General features: G+C 40.3%; 1 protein-coding gene across 1 annotated transcript in view; it reads left to right on the top strand.

Annotated features, from left to right (window-relative positions):
- Window positions 1-579: 579 nt before the first annotated feature.
- Window positions 580-17318, top strand: part of ROBO2 (roundabout guidance receptor 2) — a 435712-nt gene continuing 418973 nt past the window's right edge. The window contains exon 1 of the mRNA XM_058822747.1: window positions 580-759. Within this exon, the coding sequence (XP_058678730.1) occupies window positions 705-759 (55 nt within the window). The 5' untranslated portion in view covers window positions 580-704. The remainder of the gene's footprint in view (window positions 760-17318) is intronic.

Genomic DNA, 17318 nt, shown 5'->3' with positions numbered 1-17318 from the left:
ACACGGCTTTAATTTTTTTTTTTTTTTCATTATCTTTTTTTCTTTTGAGGGGATGCTGAGAAAGCAAGCCGTTCCCCTCCCGTGTAGCACATTGCCTGGGCGTTCCTATTATGGAAGTTAAGTGAGAAACTCTGCAGCTTGAACTGATTTGGGGAGAGAAAGGGAGAGAGAAAGGGGGTAGGGGGAGGGCGAGAGCGAGAGGAAGGCAAAATAGCCGAACCAAACCAATGGTTTTCCTGCAAAGTGCCGGGAAGTTTGTGGAGCACTTTCTAGGAACCAGGTCCTTTCTCAGAGTCTCTCCTTGTCTTCCGAAGAAAGAGCTTGCTTTTGGATTGCCATGGATCCTAAAGAGAGTCTTAGACACACTTGAATAATTCCCCTGCTTGGGCTGGATTGGTGGGAATTTAGGAAGGAGCGTGTGTGCAAAGCAGAAGCCTTCGGAGCTCACTCGCTGCTTCTCTAATCTGTATGGATCTAAAAGTGTCACATTCAAGACCTTTGCATCTCCAGCTTTTGAATTGAAGATTTCCCTTTCCACTTTAAGTAGCTGCTAGGAAACTGAAAACTTTTGGACCTACCTCTTACTGGCTTTGGATACTTTTTTCTTTTTTTCTCCTTTTTTTTTCTTTTTTTTTTCCTTTTTTAAAAAAAATCTCTGTGGAATTGGTCTCGCAAGCGATCGGGATTGTTTTTAATATGTCAAAATGGGTCTGCTGACGCCACTCCTGCTCTTCGGATTTGCGTTTTTACAAGTCTATGGTAAGTTCGCTTATTTTAGATATGTCATTTCTGTGCAGGAATCCCCTTCATCTGAATTTGATTTGGGACAGCACATGGATGGCATTATAAGCTTTAACGTTACAGAGCCCTAAGTTTGTTTCTGGTATAAAAATGGAATTTGGGGAGGGAGGGATCGGAAGAGGGAGCATGTATGTTTCCAATAAGCAGCCCTTCCCGTCTCCTAACTTAATGGAAAAGCAGCTTATGAATGGAATAATGTCAGCTTGAGGTGGCGAGCAAAGAGTAAAAAAACTACCGTGATAAATCTTTTATTTGGGGGTGGGGAGCGGGAAGGAGAAAGGAGAAGCAGAGCGCTGTTGTATTACTGGCGTTACTTTGCCGCCTTCTATTGTTAAACTTTGCACGGGTAGCGCCAGCAGATGAAATAAATAGGTTAGCCCTGCCTGGGCTCCAGGTGAGGCGGACTGGCGCATTTCCAGAGTCCCTCAGCGCCTCGCTCGGCGCTGGCGAGCGGCGGGAAGGGAGGGAATGGAGGGAAGGGAATGAAGGGAGGGAAGGAGGCGGGCAGGGAGCGCGGGGCGGCGGCGGCCCCGAGCACCCCGCTCCGCCTCTCTCCGCCGAGCCGGGCAGGGCAGGGCAGGTGGGGCGGCAGCGTCCCCCGGCAGCTCCGCGCTCATGCCGAGCTCCCCGGAGGGAGGGTTTGCGTGAAGCTGTAGCGACGTCTGGGGAAAGGGTGGGATTCCTCATGAACGCCCTCCCCCTCCCCTTTGGGTGTGCTCTGCAACGTTTCTTGTGGTTTCGAGTTTAAGTGCTGGATGGGGAGCTGTAAATTACCATCTCGGGGAAGCACGGTTTGGCAGGGCGAGAACTTCAGTGCAAGGGCAAATTGCCTTTCAGAGGAGGGGTGGGCGCTGTGCTGCTGCTCAGGCCGTGGGTGCACCCGAGCAGCTCAAGCACACGATGGGGAGCGAGCATCCCGCTCTACAGAGGGTGTGCTGGCCCCAATGCTCCACAGCCCGGCTAGCACTGGGTGTCAGCAGCGTTAAACAGCCCTTTGCCTTTGGGGTGAATGCGGTGTCTGGGACCCTGGATGTCTCTGCTGTCTGTCAGAGCAAACTTTGTTCCAAGAGGCTGTTCACAGCATTCGCTACATCAGTCCCGAGGCAAGGGCTCCGGGTTTATTGTTTGCAGTCGCAGAACGCTTTGGGTGTTTCTCCACCACCCCCTAGCAAGAAAGGAGGCAGAAGAGGGACAGATTCAAGTGCAGTTTTACCTTGGGTGCATGATATGCTCTGCAGTTCAATCTTAGGCTTTGTCAGTCGATAAGAAAATTTCTGCATAATGTATGCACATGCTAAACTAAACAGGAGAAGTTTTAACTGTGAAAGGATTTAATGGAACATTTATGTCTGTCAGTGCAATCATAGTTCTGAAGGGATTTGGTTTTATGTTTTGTTCTGTTTTTCTTGCTGTAACGAAAGATCCTTAACTTTAAGGCCACTGATACTGGAGGTATCTTTGTGTACAAATTGCAAACATCAGATTATAGAAATGTAATTATTAGTAAGTGTTCAAAATTGTATGTAGCTAGAAGGAATACAATTAAAGTGCTCAGTGGAAGTGACAGAGTGAATCAGAGGAGCTTGGTGTTACAGAATGTAATTAAAGTACCAGTCTGTTTGGAGATATATGAAACAAATGCAATTAACCAGCTTGCTGGAACGACAGGAGCACGACATAATTTATTCGAGTTTTGTCATGGGGAACATGTGTAGAACGTTTGTTCTGGCTCAGCTTTGTGCGGGTGGGCCGGTGCAGGTGAAGCACGCAGCTAATTTTGAGCCGGACCATTAGGAAAAAAAGGCCAAGCAGCTCCCGGAATTGGATGTGATACTCCCCTTTTGTGGAAAGGTATTGCAGAGACTGTCAAGTTTGCCTGCATTAACAACTCTCTGAAATAAATAAATAAAGAGCTTTGTGGATAGCACTTCATGACCAAGTAGATATAAGCTGTTATTGTCGAAATGACTAACAAGTAGCTTTGAAGAAATACTGGCAGGCAGGCTTGGCACACAGTGCTTTTGTCTCTTTAGAAGCATAGTAATTACAATCACATCTTAGGCTGACATATACCACTAGTTGCTTTGAAAAGAACTCTATCAACATCAGCACCATTTGTGATGCTTTAGTTTAAGAATAAAAGACAAAACCCAACAGACTTCTTGTTTATAGGTCCTTTGTTTGTTTTCTGTGTTTGAAAGTTACCTATTAGTGCATTTCTGGGTTTGAGGGGGTTTTGTTGTTAGGCTTGACTGGATGTTTTTGTTTTTATTCTTGGCAAGAGGTCCAGACATTGACACTGTACCATTTGAGGCATGTTAATCATCCTTTTCTCTTTGAGTTTGCTTTTATTTAGTTGTTGAAAAGTGGTATAGATCAAAATGATAATATTTTTCTTCTAAAGTTATTTTTGCTGTCCATGGTTTTAGAACACCTGAAAATTACACAGCTCAATGAAAGTGGCAGAGAACATGTGCTACATACACATAGTTGGTTTTAGGGGTTTTATTATTGTGCTTTTGATTTTCCTGTAACCCTGCCCATGTTCTTGCACTCTGATGAGTGAATAACTTCCATTACCTTTTTCTTTAGCTATCAGTCTTGGTTATTGTTCTTGACACAAAGGAAACAAAGAAAAAATCAGACACAAAAAAATCTCAAATACCAAAACACACACGACAGACAGCAGAACACCTCACTAGACATAAAGTCTGCACCATAAAGTAAGCCACCTGCTACTGGAGTTAAGTGAGCTGATTACATGTGGATTTTTAATAGTGCTCAATTGATTGTTCTTCCATTGTTCTGTGTTTTGTTGTACTTTTTCCTATAATTAATAAAGTTTATAAGAACAAATATTTGAAGGTAACAACTGATGTGAACATAGGTATTGGTGAGCCAGACCCTTGCCTGGTAGGACTCATAAGTACTTTCAATGAAAACGACAACTTTTTATGTCAGAGCTGGCTTTTAATCCCTTGAAAATTGCAAGTGTGATGCTCTTGGATGGGAGAAGGTGTTAACGATATATGAGAGTAATTCTGAAAAAAACAGCCTTTTATCACCATATTAATATATTTCAAAAGCACTTCTTAATGGAAGGTATGCATCTGAAGTGGTGTGGTGCAACATTCTGTATCTCTTTTCCTTTTTATTTTTTTTAAATTAATTTTATTTCTTCATGCCAATGATCTACACATCTGTGGCCTTGTGCAGTCCCTGTTGCCTGTTGGAGAACATGGCTTACATATAAAGCTGGAGTATGTTGTTCCAGGGAATATTTGAGCTGACAGGGTCCTGATCTCTCATGTGAGTTTTGCTGTTGATGGATAACCTTTGCTTCTGTGGAATGTGTGCATTTTAATGCCTTAAAATTCTGGAGACTTTGCAGTTTTGTTTCTGTTACCTTGGTCTTCCATAGGACCTAATTCTGCAGAGCATTTCAGTGCTTCCATCTGTTAGCCACAGTCTTGCTCAAGTTAATAAGAATTTAAACACGTTTCAAGTTAATCACAGGCTTTAAAACTTTGCTAAGTAAGGATGAATGTATGCCTATGATGACAAGTTTTGCTGAATTAGTCTTAAGATTTTGCTTTCTTTATTTCCTGTCTTGTAAGTCACCATTGGAACAATAAGTTTTCATGTGCAGAAGATAAGCAATGAAGGAACCCTGTCCTTGTACTTGCAGAAATGGATGTGCTTGAAAAGCAAATGATAATCCAGGTTCTTTGGTTTGTGTCTTTGCTAATTTGGAGCTCTGCAAAAGGTCTGATACTCCACAAATCTTCCTGAAAAGTTGAAATTAGGGGGCTTAAGCCTTTATCTGAGTTGCACTGACTTCAATAATCCTTCCATTAGCAACTCTTTGTAATGATGGGATTGATATTGCTCAGGGAAATTGAGTTTTAGCAATGCAGGCTAAAGATATGCAACCTTAAAAGTAGACAAAAGAATTAAAGTACATTTTTAAGGATGCTTAAAAAGTATCAAGGAGATGTGCCAAAAGTGTGATGGGAGAAAAAGGAGGGGGGCTTTGGCTGGTCTGTCCAGTCAGCTCCATTTGCAGGAATCTCTTTTCCATAGCAATGCTATGTGGGCTCATAGCCCTGAATTCAAGACGTGCTCTGTCCACTGCTGAACCATTTAGTGGAAATTACCGAAGGGTATGCAATGGCTTTTTAGCCATTTGCTACCCTTGAATTGCTATTCAAATATTGATCTGGGCTAAATAGATTGCTAACAGGACCTGTGCATTCTGTTTCTGCCACCTAAGAGGACGCTGCTGTCAGGTTTTATCTGTTATCTCAGCTGGCATGGCTGAGCGTGCTCTTCCCGTGGCTGCCATCTGGCTCTCACTTCTCACACCAACCTTGGGGAGGGTTCTTAGTGATCATATTGATGCTGTCTCTTGCCAAGAGACTCCCTTACTGGTGTGCTTTTCTACTTTGCTGTAGAAATCTCTTTATTTCGCAAGAAGGTGGCAGAATACAGCAAGTACTTGCTTTTGCCAAATAAATAAATAAATAAATAAATATGTTGGCTTTTTGGTTTCTTACATGGAACTGAATTTTTAAAGTTCCCTTTTATTGTTGCCTGAGGATTCTGGTACTTATGTTTTGACAGTACACATGCCATGTATGTTCAAAACTATTTGTTTTGGTATGTGGACGGGTACAGGATCTTATCCTAAATCACTACTTCAGAGAGAATGCTGAGGGTACCTTTTATGCAGGATGGTCATGTGGACTGTTAGTTATGAGATCTTTGAATGCAAAATATTTGTATAGAAATAGAGGTTTGCAGATGTGTATTTTAGTGTCATCATCTTTACTCTCACAACTGACTTCTGTTATAAATTGTGCACAACAGTTGAACAATTATAAGCTCATTAATAAGATTGAGTTTAGTGTTGTCCTCACCTTAAACCTTTTCCTTAACAAAATAACTGCTAATCACCTGTGGTTAATAACTTTTGTTGTTATAGTGGATAATAAAATAAGGCCCATGAATTTAGGTGCTGATTCTGCACCACTGAAATCTGTTGAGTTCACAGAACTCTGAGAAAGCAGGCAATGTTATCTTAGCTTGCTGATAACAGGATGATTGCCACAGGATGAAGTTGGCTTCTTCTTACATGCAACACTACAACAACTACAAACATACTAGAGGGTACAAGTGTGTATTGGTGCCTCAGTTCTGCTCACTCCTTTCCACAGTGCTCTCTTTACTAGAGTAGAGTTGCCCTTTGTAGCAGAAAAGCTAATTCTTGTGCTATGTGGTGTAGGTGCACAGTTTGTGGTGATTGGGAGTGGGGCTGTGGCTGAGCCTCATCCCCAATGAGCTGCAGCTGTGAAAAACAGGTGAGCAGCATTGAAGGTAACGAGCCATGGAGTGCCCAGGGGCACTGGCCAACCACAAAGGGAACAGAGGGCACACAGGTGCAGTGCATCAGCAGGAGGGGATAAAAGGCTGGGCTAAAGAACGAGAGGGGCAGGTATTTGCAGCCTTCTGAAGTGATCAGATGGTGCTCTGTCTTGAAGCCTTCTGGTATGGTATGGTGTTACTCTGTATGGGTTGAAGCTTTCTATTCTGTGATGGTACTCAGTGTATTTTGGCTATCTCAGCTGCAGCATGTGCTGTGACAATGTCATGTATGTAAAGCTATGCATCCTTAATGCTTTTTCATGCCAAAAGTTCATGAAATAAAAAAATGGCTTTTTAATTTCATCTCTGCAGCTTTTCTTGACATTGCTGCCATGGAAGAGATCAAAGATGTTCTATTAATTTTATTAAAATGATAGCTTTGATCAATTAATACATAAGCAGCAGTGGACAAACTAACCAGTAGTACCCATGTAAGAACTTGCTGATACTTATATTGAGCTGCTGTGCTCTGATGGCCAAGACTTGCTGAGATTCATCTCTGGGTTCTGGGCAAATATGAAGTGAGGTTATTCGTCTGAATGTTGTTCTGGCAGAAGTATCTTGTGCATGTGCTTTGAACTTTAAGCTCTTTACCACTCTCCCCCAGTCATTTTTGATGTAATTTTTTTCTGAGCAATTTTTTTTTCCTGTAAACTAACTAAATAACTGTTATTATCTGTATATCCCTGAGTTAATACATCTGTTTGACTGGGTTGTGAGAGAGCTTTCTGCTTATGTACTAGATAGGTTGGCAAACATGATTCCTTGTTGCTTGTTTGCATTGTTGTTTCTACCAGGAACCGTCGTGTCTCTGGCTTGCTGATAACTGAAGGTCACCCTTATCTGGTGATTCCAGTGTGTGTTTTGTAACCCATCGAGATTGTGTGCATGCAGGTGCTATTGCAGGCTTCCAGTCCCGTTATTTGTCGTGGTTGTGGGGATGCTCCTTCAGTTCTGCCTCCCTGAATGATGACTGGAAGAGCACAAAATGTCTTTGGGTTCATTCCTTATCATTTTCAGTTGCTCAATGCACAAGCATTGTTTGGAGCATCCTTAGTGATATGTGGTATTTGCTTGCAGAATGACCCTTGTCAGTGAGTCTTCATTGTACCATTCAGTTCCAGCAGAATTCTTGAATCTGATGACAGTGAAGGACCTGCCATTGTGCTGCTTTATACTTTGTTATATCCTGCTTTTAGGTTTTTTCCTCGTTTTCCTCACATTAGCTCGGAGAACAGTTAATTTGGTCTGGTATATGGAAATGAACTGGTAGGATGAGTGGGGATGCCAGGAGCTGAGTATGGTCTGACTCATTAGAGACTACCTAGATGGTTGTGCCACCCTGTCTGTTGCAGCATATGGTCCTTTTGTTTGTATTTAGGCATTGCCTCTATAGCTTCAGTGCAGTGTGCCAAGGAGACTAGAGCATCTCTGTGATGTGCCTGTCACAAATGCAGATTGGACAAATAAGTAAGGAATTACGGCCAGCAGCAAGGTGTAAAACACAGAGAGCTGCGGTTCACTCATATTAATCACTTGCCATTGATTACAAGAGAAACTGAGTGGAAAAAATGTAACCTTTTGAAACCAAAATGTCAGGTAACTGACATCAGTCAACTTGTTTCTCATTTATTGTGAATGGAGGGACAGTTCATGCCAGGGTACCAGAGGTACTTTTTTTTACTGCTGTGAAAATGTCAAAGAGTTAAAAAGCAGTTGTGAAGAGTATTCAGTGCTGGAGGAGCTTTATAATCATGGGTTCTCAGGCTGTCATTCTGTGCAGTTTTCAAGGTCTTCATGTTCTGTAGCCTCGATGATTTCATCCTGGCAAATGGAATGGCCAGTTTTAACAGTTCATTTTATCCTGAATTCTGCAACTAAAAGATGGACAATAGTTAATTTCAGCAGTAAGAAAAATTCAAATGGCATTGCAAAGATGTTGGACCAAACTAGTTGGAAAAGTGTGTTTTCTTCACCTGGCTTGCCTTTCCCTGGAGAACTTGGTCTCTTTGGGACTGTCACTCCATAGTAGAAGCTTGCAGGTAAAAGGTCTTTGGGTGCATTCTCCTTCTCATTTTCCAGAGTATATTGTGTCACCTTTGAGACCTGGAGCTGCTTATTGTTCCTGTGTGTACAGGAGCACTGCCACACTCTGACAGTTTTCTGGAGAGAGAAATTGCACTGTCAGCTGGGAGAAAGAGTGGAATAGTAGCCTGGTTCCGGGTCCATGGCTTGATGGAGAGAGACACCCAAGAGAAGAGCAGGGTTTTAGATGGTGTAGGGAATGATCAGGGCAGCAAAGCGCCTCAGTCATGCTTACCAGGGGAGTGCTGGCCCTGAGCACTGCAGGGCTGTTTCATGCTCAGTATGTTTAGGCTTTTATCATTGCTGTGTTGTTTGTACATCACTTAGCCATGAAGTGAATAAGCTTTTCTGTTAAATTGTTTTAGTCCAGGTTTGGTTGGAGTGGCTTCAAGAAAATGCTTATTTGTAGTTTGATGCAGTGAACCAAGATCTGAGCTGGCTTTAACCTGATGCACTGCAGAAGTACTGTGATAAATTGGCTGGAGCTTTTTGTATGTGTGTTTTTATGATATGAAAGAAGAATTCAGTGGACTGACTAAAATGGTTGTTTATATCAAGGCAACAGTTATTAAACAAGGGGCTTCTAGTGGGGAAAAAAATTAACTATCAGAAGTGTTGCAGGCTGCATTTTATCCTTGATCTATGCATCTGTTCTGTCATCAAACTGGATTTTAAATTATAATGCTTTAAAATATAATGGTTTGGTTAGTCAGCGTGGCTTTGCTATTCAGATGTATGTCTGAGTTCTCCGTTTGGTTTTTTTCTTCTGCTTGAACTTGTTTCATCATCTTAAACTGTACAGTGTGGTCTTTACCAAATGAGATCAGACAATGTGTTCTGTAACATGTAAATCTTATCTATGGGGTAAAAGCTCAGCATTTAGAATAGGAGGATCCTGTGATAAAATTCTCTTTTAGTGCTGTTGTGTTTAAATCCCTAAGAGTAGTTTTCTCTGTGTATAGAACTAGATTAAAATAACCCAAAACAACTGTATGGAGAGATCATTAGACATGAGTGTAGATGTAAGTATAGAAAATAACTTCAGAAACTGTACGGGATAGAATTTATATCCCGGAAAGCAAAACTCTAAACAGTAGTAGGAACTATTAAAGCACTGAATTAAAGGCAAATGAAATGTGACAAGTAAGCAAACAGATATTTAAGTAAATGTGAATCAGTGTAAACCAGTTTCACCAGAACTGCTTATTATTGTTATTATTTACTGAGTCTTTTTTGACAACTGCTCAATTTAGAATCAAATGCAAAAGAACATATGTCTGTCTTTGTATGACCCCAAATATCTCTGTTCCCCCTTTCAGCAGACAACATGCCTTTTTGCCCCCTAAGTGATTTTTGGTTGCTAGGAGAAGTGCAATGGTGTGCCCTGCTCTTTATCCAGCAGTAAAACTGAGAAGTGCATTGAGGTAAAGAGAGGGGCAAAGCACAGTGTAGGCCATGAATCACAACTTGTCTCTAATATGTCCACTTTGTTCCCACTTTTTCTTTGAGAACTTTTGTTTTTACTAATGGTGGTTCTTTCCAGCTGATCTCTTGAAGCTATTCAGAAAGTTAAAAAAAAGAAGAAAATTGTGCTGTTAAGAGTCCACTCAGAGGAACAAAAAAAGGAGGGGGGGAGACTTTGAGACTTATTCATGGAGGCACAGTGGTAGCAATGCACAACTCAGTGAATGGCTCCAGTCAGCTGCTGTTAAACCTGGGTGATTGATCCTTCTGGTTTTTGCTAGAGCTAGAAAAGCGTGCAAAAAGTCTTCTAGTGCTCCTGCCAGTTTTAGGGCAAGATATTGAAGTTGTTTACAAACTATTTCAAACAGCAGAATCCTCAGTGTTCCTGAAGCATTCAAGTGGCAATGTTGCATTATGTGTGCTAAAATCAGAAAGGATTGTTAATAACTGTGGTACTCTTGTTCTAATTTGTGAAATCCTTTATTCAGTTTTTTAAATAATGCTTTTTCCAAATAATTGTGTGCTGTGGCACAAGAATCACTTGACCATCACCTCCTGCAGTGATCTAAAAGTGGCCTTATCTAAATGTCATTGGCTGCTTATAAACCTTGTCTATTAGAAATGGTTGTATGTGGTGATGTAACGGGTATAAATTATTTGGCAATATTGTCTATATTAATAGACTATCAAAATCATGAGAGCTATGGCAGATTTCACTTGAAATTGATTGCAGGATGAATGTATAGACAATATATTTTTTTCCTCAAGTGCTTAATGAAACAGCCTGGAGAACAGACTTAAAGTAATAATTATATCTCTCAAGAAAGATTGCTCTAGAGGCTGGGTGTGAGTCCTGTGAATGAGGAAACTGAACTTGTGGCTGCAGAGATCTGGGGTTTGGGCTGTGGAAACAGCAGACTGCCTGTGGACAGAACAGGCCACTGTATCATCCCTTACCAGGACTAAATGCTGAGTGGTCAAGGGTCTCATTACCAATGTAAAATGTTGTGTTGACTCAATTTAGTGACATTCAGATAATGGAGAAATTCAATGATGATGTACTTGGAAAAATAGTGCAGCAACTTGTAACGATTTGTTATTCCCAAAGGATCTAAACTGGTTTCACCCATATTTTCAAGGCTGTTGGGTGACCTGGCAGAACTGGGTTGAGTCCCAGTGCAGTTTAATGGAATTTGTGTCTGTTTAGGTCAGGCCTGAATTTGCCCCCAGGGAGAAATGAAGATGGAAGCGTTGTAAGTTAAATTACAGGGAACTGGCTCTATCTTACAGGCTGCTGATGGGGGTGGGGGTGTGTGTGGTTCTTTTATGTGTGGTGGTTTCTTTTATTTTCCTTCCTGATCCATGCAGACTCTAGGAGTATTTTAAATACCATCCAAAGTACAGCTGAGTTTTCAGTTACTTCCATGAAAGCTGCAAGTGCTGAGACTGAGAATTTTCCCTCCATAAATCACAGCAGATGTTGCTTGAGTTGTTCTTCAGTGCTACCCCCAAAGCACTCTTGTCCTTCTTCCTGCTGAGACCTACAACGGCTTTGTTGCTGAATGTGGATATTGGTTAAAGAATCTGGATTAGCTGTTCATATGTCAATATAAAGGATGTGCCCAGTGCCACTTGGGAACTCCATGGCAGAAGGAATAGTAAGGTTTGGTCTCCTGAAACACAGCTGATGGTGGGAGAGGTGTGCAGTTGTTTGTAGTTGAGGAAGAAGGGCAGCTTGAACTGTTTCTGCTGCTGCTACATCTGTTTGTCTGATATCTAAAACAAGGCGACTTTTGAGGTTCAGGAGAATCAAAATGGAAGAATCACAGACCATTAAATATGCATCCTAGTGAAAATTTTCTTTGCTGTTACTTATTTAATAGTCCTGCTACACTGAATTAAGAAGGAGAAAAGAGGGAGAGGGAGATTCAGCACTGCTGGCTTGGGACAGGGGTTGTGGGGGGAACAGGCGCTGCTGAGGTGCACGGAGCAATGCTTATCCTTCCTTGTGCCTCTGGGAGCCTAAATATGCTAGGGAAGGAGTCAGGAAACAAGGGGTAGCTGTGGGCTTGTCTGAAATTAGACAAAACCTCTTGTAGATGGTGACATTTAGCTGAATGTCTCTGCTGTTTCCTTTCCTTATTAGTGCAACTCAACATGCTGAAGGAAGGACCATTTTCCAGAGATCTTGTGTGTTTCCCAGATCCCGATGCCTTTGTAGGATACACTTTCAGATTGAGTAGCCTACATCTATTTAAATAAGGAGCAGTTTATAGCTATGATATTGAAGTGGAAAAGCAAGCAAGGAAAGCAGGTTTGCCTGCACTTTTCCTTTCATAGGAGATAAATCTTTGACCATCTCTTACACTTTCTTTCTGCCCTCCTTCTAAGTCTATTTCCTAGCATTTTGATGTGATGAAGGATGTGTGACTTTCTTGTCAGGTTTCAAATGTGAAATCTCCTCACTCTGAGTGCTTTACATTTCTAATTGTAGAACACTTTCCTCTGCATAGGCCAGAAAATGAGAAATGTCTTCGCTCACTACACAGAAATCAGTGGAGTTGAAACTTCTAGGTTTATTCTAGGCCAGGGATAAAAATGTGCTCTTGTGTTTATGGATTTTCATTCTCTGTGCTCTTCATCTGCTTCCTCTTCTGTGTTTTATTCATGTCACTTGCTTCCTTATATTTCATAGTTGAAGAGTTCATTGTATCTTGTTTTCTTGTCAATTGCTTTAGTTTATTTTCCAGCTCCTTTCTGTTCTGTTCATTCTCCTCTGGCTGCTGTTTTCTAACCATGTTGCTTGAATTTGAAGAATTAAAGGACAGCAAAGGCTGGGGAAGGGGGAAGGCAGTGTTGGTGAGGGAGGTACTGTTATGAGAAACTTTGTCCTTTGGCAGGGTTACTTGATGAATTCTCTGCATAGGTAAAGTTCTGTGGAGGCATAATCTTCTGCCATACTTAACTAGTGCCTTGAGGAAGTTAAAATAAACTTACAAAATTTTCATGTGCAAGCCAAATTTTATGTGAAGTTGGAAAAATTCCTGAAAGTTAAATGATGTCTTAAGTCTTCCATTTAGTTTTAAACATAGGAATTTCTCCTCTGTCATGGAGAATTGTCTCTTTCAGTGTGGTGAGAACTACAGGTAACTATGTTTATATATGATTTGTTAAGCTTACTGTTCTTGCAAATGGTTAACTTTATTTATGAAATATTGAGACATGGAAGGATAATAAACTTGAAGTATAGGTGGCTGGGGTTTTTTAGTATTCTACAAAGGTGTTAAGGAAAAAAATAACATGAAAAGCTTAGAGATACTGGGTAGGCATAAACTTATTAGTAATAACACGAGTAAATTATTGTGCTGATACTGCTCTTGAAATAATTGGTATTACTTGAGGACTTAATTTCTGTTTATATAATCTCTGCATTATATATGTGTATAAGAGAAGACTGAGAGGAGATCTCATTGGAGTGCTCAGCATCCTCATGAGGGGCATACATTGATCTCTGTGACCAGTGACAGGACCCAGGGGAGTGGCCCAAAGCTGTGTCAGGGGAAGGTTTAGGGTGGATATCAGGGAAAGGTTCTTTCCCCAGAGGGTGGTTGGGCACTGGAACAGGTTTCCCAGGGCAGTGGTCACAGCTCCATCCTCACAGAGCTCAAGAAGCTTTTGGACAGCAGTGTCAGGCACATGGTGGGGTTCTTAAGGCTGTCCTGTGCCTAGTTTACTTTCTTATATATAAGCTTTTTTATAAATTGGTATTATATATAGCAAAGTAAACTGGGATGGACTTTGATCCTTGTGGGTCCCTTCTGACTGAGAATATTCTGTGATTCTATGATAATGCAGCAAGTGCTACATATGTGCTATACAAAACATCTTGTGAGAGAATTCTCTCAATTTACTAGGTAAGCTGGATGAAATATTTCTGGATGAAAGTTTGTTGTGGGTTTTCTGTTTTGTGGTGGGTTTTTTTTGTTTTTTCTTTTTTTAATTCACAGTTGATCGTAATCTTACTGAAGAACAAATTTTTCTTTTTGTAGTGCAATGTAGATGAAACCCTGACTCAGCAGAAGATGCTGGGAATTTTGTCATCAGCATCAGTGGGGCCACAGTTTTGGTTTTGTTGTGGTTGTCAGTGTGGGAGGTTAATGCTGAGAAGGAGATTTTGTTTGTTGGTTTGGTTTTGGTTTGTTTTTTATGATTATACAAAGCTTAAGAGAGTGAACTAAAACTAAGTATGAAGTTGTGATCAGGGAAAAAAAGAGAAAATTGTGCTGTTCAAGAGTCCACTCAGAGGAACAAAAAAAGGAGGTTAACAGATACCAGAAGCTTCACTTGTGCTCTGTTAAAAAAACAGTGGGAAGCCAAGACAATGATGTACAACAGATGAAGCAGTAAGAGGTGCAGTCAGCAGCTTGAGAAAGAAGTCTGTAATACCATGAAAAAAAAACCTGCATTTATATAATAGAGGCTGGCTGTTGACTTATGGTAGCCACCTTTAGCTGCATCTGTCCTCAGGACTAAAACTTTTTACTACTAGAGCAGCCAAAAATCTATTTTTAAACCAATTTGCAAATTAGAAAAGCAGGGGCATTATCTGACAACCAATTCCCTTCGTGCCTCTTCGCATTTGTGTCCGGCTGTCTTACTAGACTTGTTGGTATTCCCAAAACAGGGATGAGGGTAGAATAAATTCGGTCACTCTTTGCATGAGGAGTTATAACTCTTGTGAGCAATTATATTATGAGTTATAATTGTCCTGGCAACAGGAGATACCAGACATTTAAAGGAAATAGAATCATTTAGGTTGGTAAAGAGCTCCAAGGTCAGCAAGTCCAACCTTTAACTGATCACCCCCTAGCCAACTGAACCATAGCACTCAGTGCCATCTCCAGTCATTTCTCGAACACTTTTAGGAACAGTCATTCCACCTCTTCCCTGAGCACCCATTCCAATGTTTATCAACCCTTTCAGTGAAGAAATTGCTCAGCCTGTACACTGAGTACCTGAGACAAAATAGATTCTTTAATTTTCTATGCTATGTCAGAAGACTTTTCAGATCACAATTTACTTTCCTCTGTATAAGCTTTTTTACAAATCAATATGAATTGGTTGCATATGCATGTGATATAAATAAAACCTAACTGGATGTTATAAGCCAAAGAAATAAATCAGGGAATTATTCTATTGCATGTTGTATTCTTGGTGCAGCTGTCTTGGAGAGCTATAAATAGATATTGCTTATTACTTTCACTTGCATTTATTTTTGCTTTAAATGGCAAATGCAGCTATTGTTAAAAGGCCTTAAAATCACTTGGAGGGTATGTACTTATATCATTTTGAGAAAATTATGAATGTTCATGTTAAAATATTTGTTAAAATTGTCAGAATGTTGGAACAAGTAGATAAATTGTCATTAAAAATTACTATTTTTTTCTTGTCTTCAAGGAAGAAGTTTTATAGAGGGTTTTTATGTACTTTTCTGAATGCTTATACTGTGATTTTTTTAGTGAAAAAAGACATATCCAAGAGGGAGCAAAAAACAGAATGCAAATCATAGTAGCAGTTTCAAGAAGTGACAAAGTAAAACAAACATAATAGAAAAATAAATACTGTCTTAAAGACCTTCTTTTGCTCCTTTCCAAATATATCAAAGTCAGCAAAAATACTGCTGTAGTTTCAGTAACATCTTCTTTAAAAGTAGCTCTTTCTGGTTTTGTTTTACTTTTCCAGTAATAGAAGAGCTTTTGCTTTGTAAGGATTTTTGGAAGCTTTACTCACTGCCAGTAAATATAGCAAAAATAAGCTAGATCAGTGCACTGAAGTGTTGGAGTGTTCATGGAATATGTATCTAATGTAATGTAGATGTCACTGGCTCTTGTTCCCCTTTCTGCTCAAGGGGGAGAATTGATGCCTTCGCTTCAGAATCCTTCCCCTGATAAAATGAGGTGGACAGTGATGATAGACCTGGCTGGGTGGCACTGTGGCTGTCCCTTTGATAAACCAAATACTCAGAATTTTAGAGAAATATTGTTAAATATGGTGTTCCTGACACCTGGCACTTCTTGCCCACACGGGTGAGATGCTTTGGAGGCGAGTGAGATGACAATTCAGGAGATTGAGACTTAGTGAGATTCCTTTATTATATAATAGGAAATTTATTAAATGAAAATGTTGTTTTATATATATATGTTGTTATATAAAATTATTAATAAAATTAGTAAATGGAGAGCATTACACTTGCTGAATTTTTTGCTAGGGAGTTTTAACTTTTGCTTGTATAAGCAGAGATTCACAGTGTACCTTACAATCTATATTTATGTTTATTTTTAACCTTCCAAGTGGTGGGAGCAATTGAATTAGCTTTGCTATAGAAACTGGAGAGCGCCTCCTAACTACACAGTGGGAAGGATTAATGAAACAAATCCCTCTGCAAAGTTAAGTTTCATCTCAGCCTAGGTAGCACTAGGTATATAATGCTTTTCCTTTCAAGGAAAGAAGTTATTTATTTCTTTATTTATCTCCAATGCCAATTTTACAGTATAAGATAGAATTTCATGTTTAGAGATCCAAGTGAAAACAGAGACCAAAAAAAAGAATCTCTTCAGACAGGAAATAGATTTCAAAATCCCTTCCAAAATACTGAGAGATTCTATGCCTGCAAATAACAGACCTTGTATTTTGTAATAACTTAAAGTGAGTGGAACGGAGTTTATGTATTATACATCTTAACTGCAGTTCTGAGAGCTGTTACATAACCAATGCAAATAATCTTTTGGACCATAGAGAAGCTAGTCACTTGAACAATACAAAATTAAAATTCCCTGAATATTTATCTGGCTTTATATTGAAAATGAGAGGGTGCAAGTCTTGACAGCTGTAGCAAAACTGGGCTCGTGTCTAGGCACACAGTTATAGCCTGTTCACTTGCTGGGTGTTCATGTAATGCTAAAACACAAAGTGCTAAAAGAAGGATTACTGTTGTATCTCAAAACTAGCACTTAAAACAACAAAAAGAGGAATTAAATCTTTGCTCTGCCTGCACTCTGTTCGTTGAGAGGCCTCTGAAAATAGAGATATAGGTAACTACTTGGTGCCTTAACTCTATTGGTGTTTTAACTTTATACTCCATGAATTGCTGGTCCCCAGTTATAAAGTATTGGTAATTCTATTTAAGTTGGTTTATAAGTCCCTATATTTTGATGTCATACCTTGGATTTCATAGGCCAGCACTCCTCTAGCCATACCTTGTCACATTCATTTGTGTGTCACATTTCATTTGTGCAAAGATTGATAGGCAATGAGCTGCGCCAGCTCTTGAGTGGTGTGAGGACCACATACATGAAGGAGGCAATTTTCCATTTTCCACTTCTGCAGTGGAGGGAGTTCACGGTGCCTGTGTGACACAGGATGTGCCAGACTGTCTCCTTCCGCAGTCTTTATTACTGGATCTTGGTCAAAACCTTGAGGGATATTGTGGGCTCCAAACTGACAGAACTGTGTGATGCTCCTGCACAGGGCTTGCCTGACTGCTG

The sequence above is a fragment of the Ammospiza caudacuta genome, chromosome 2, assembly GCF_027887145.1.
Source record: "Ammospiza caudacuta isolate bAmmCau1 chromosome 2, bAmmCau1.pri, whole genome shotgun sequence".
In the NCBI taxonomy this organism is placed as follows: domain Eukaryota; kingdom Metazoa; phylum Chordata; class Aves; order Passeriformes; family Passerellidae; genus Ammospiza; species Ammospiza caudacuta.
Note: the sequence above shows the minus strand (reverse complement) of the source record. Positions and strands in the feature narration are given on the sequence as shown.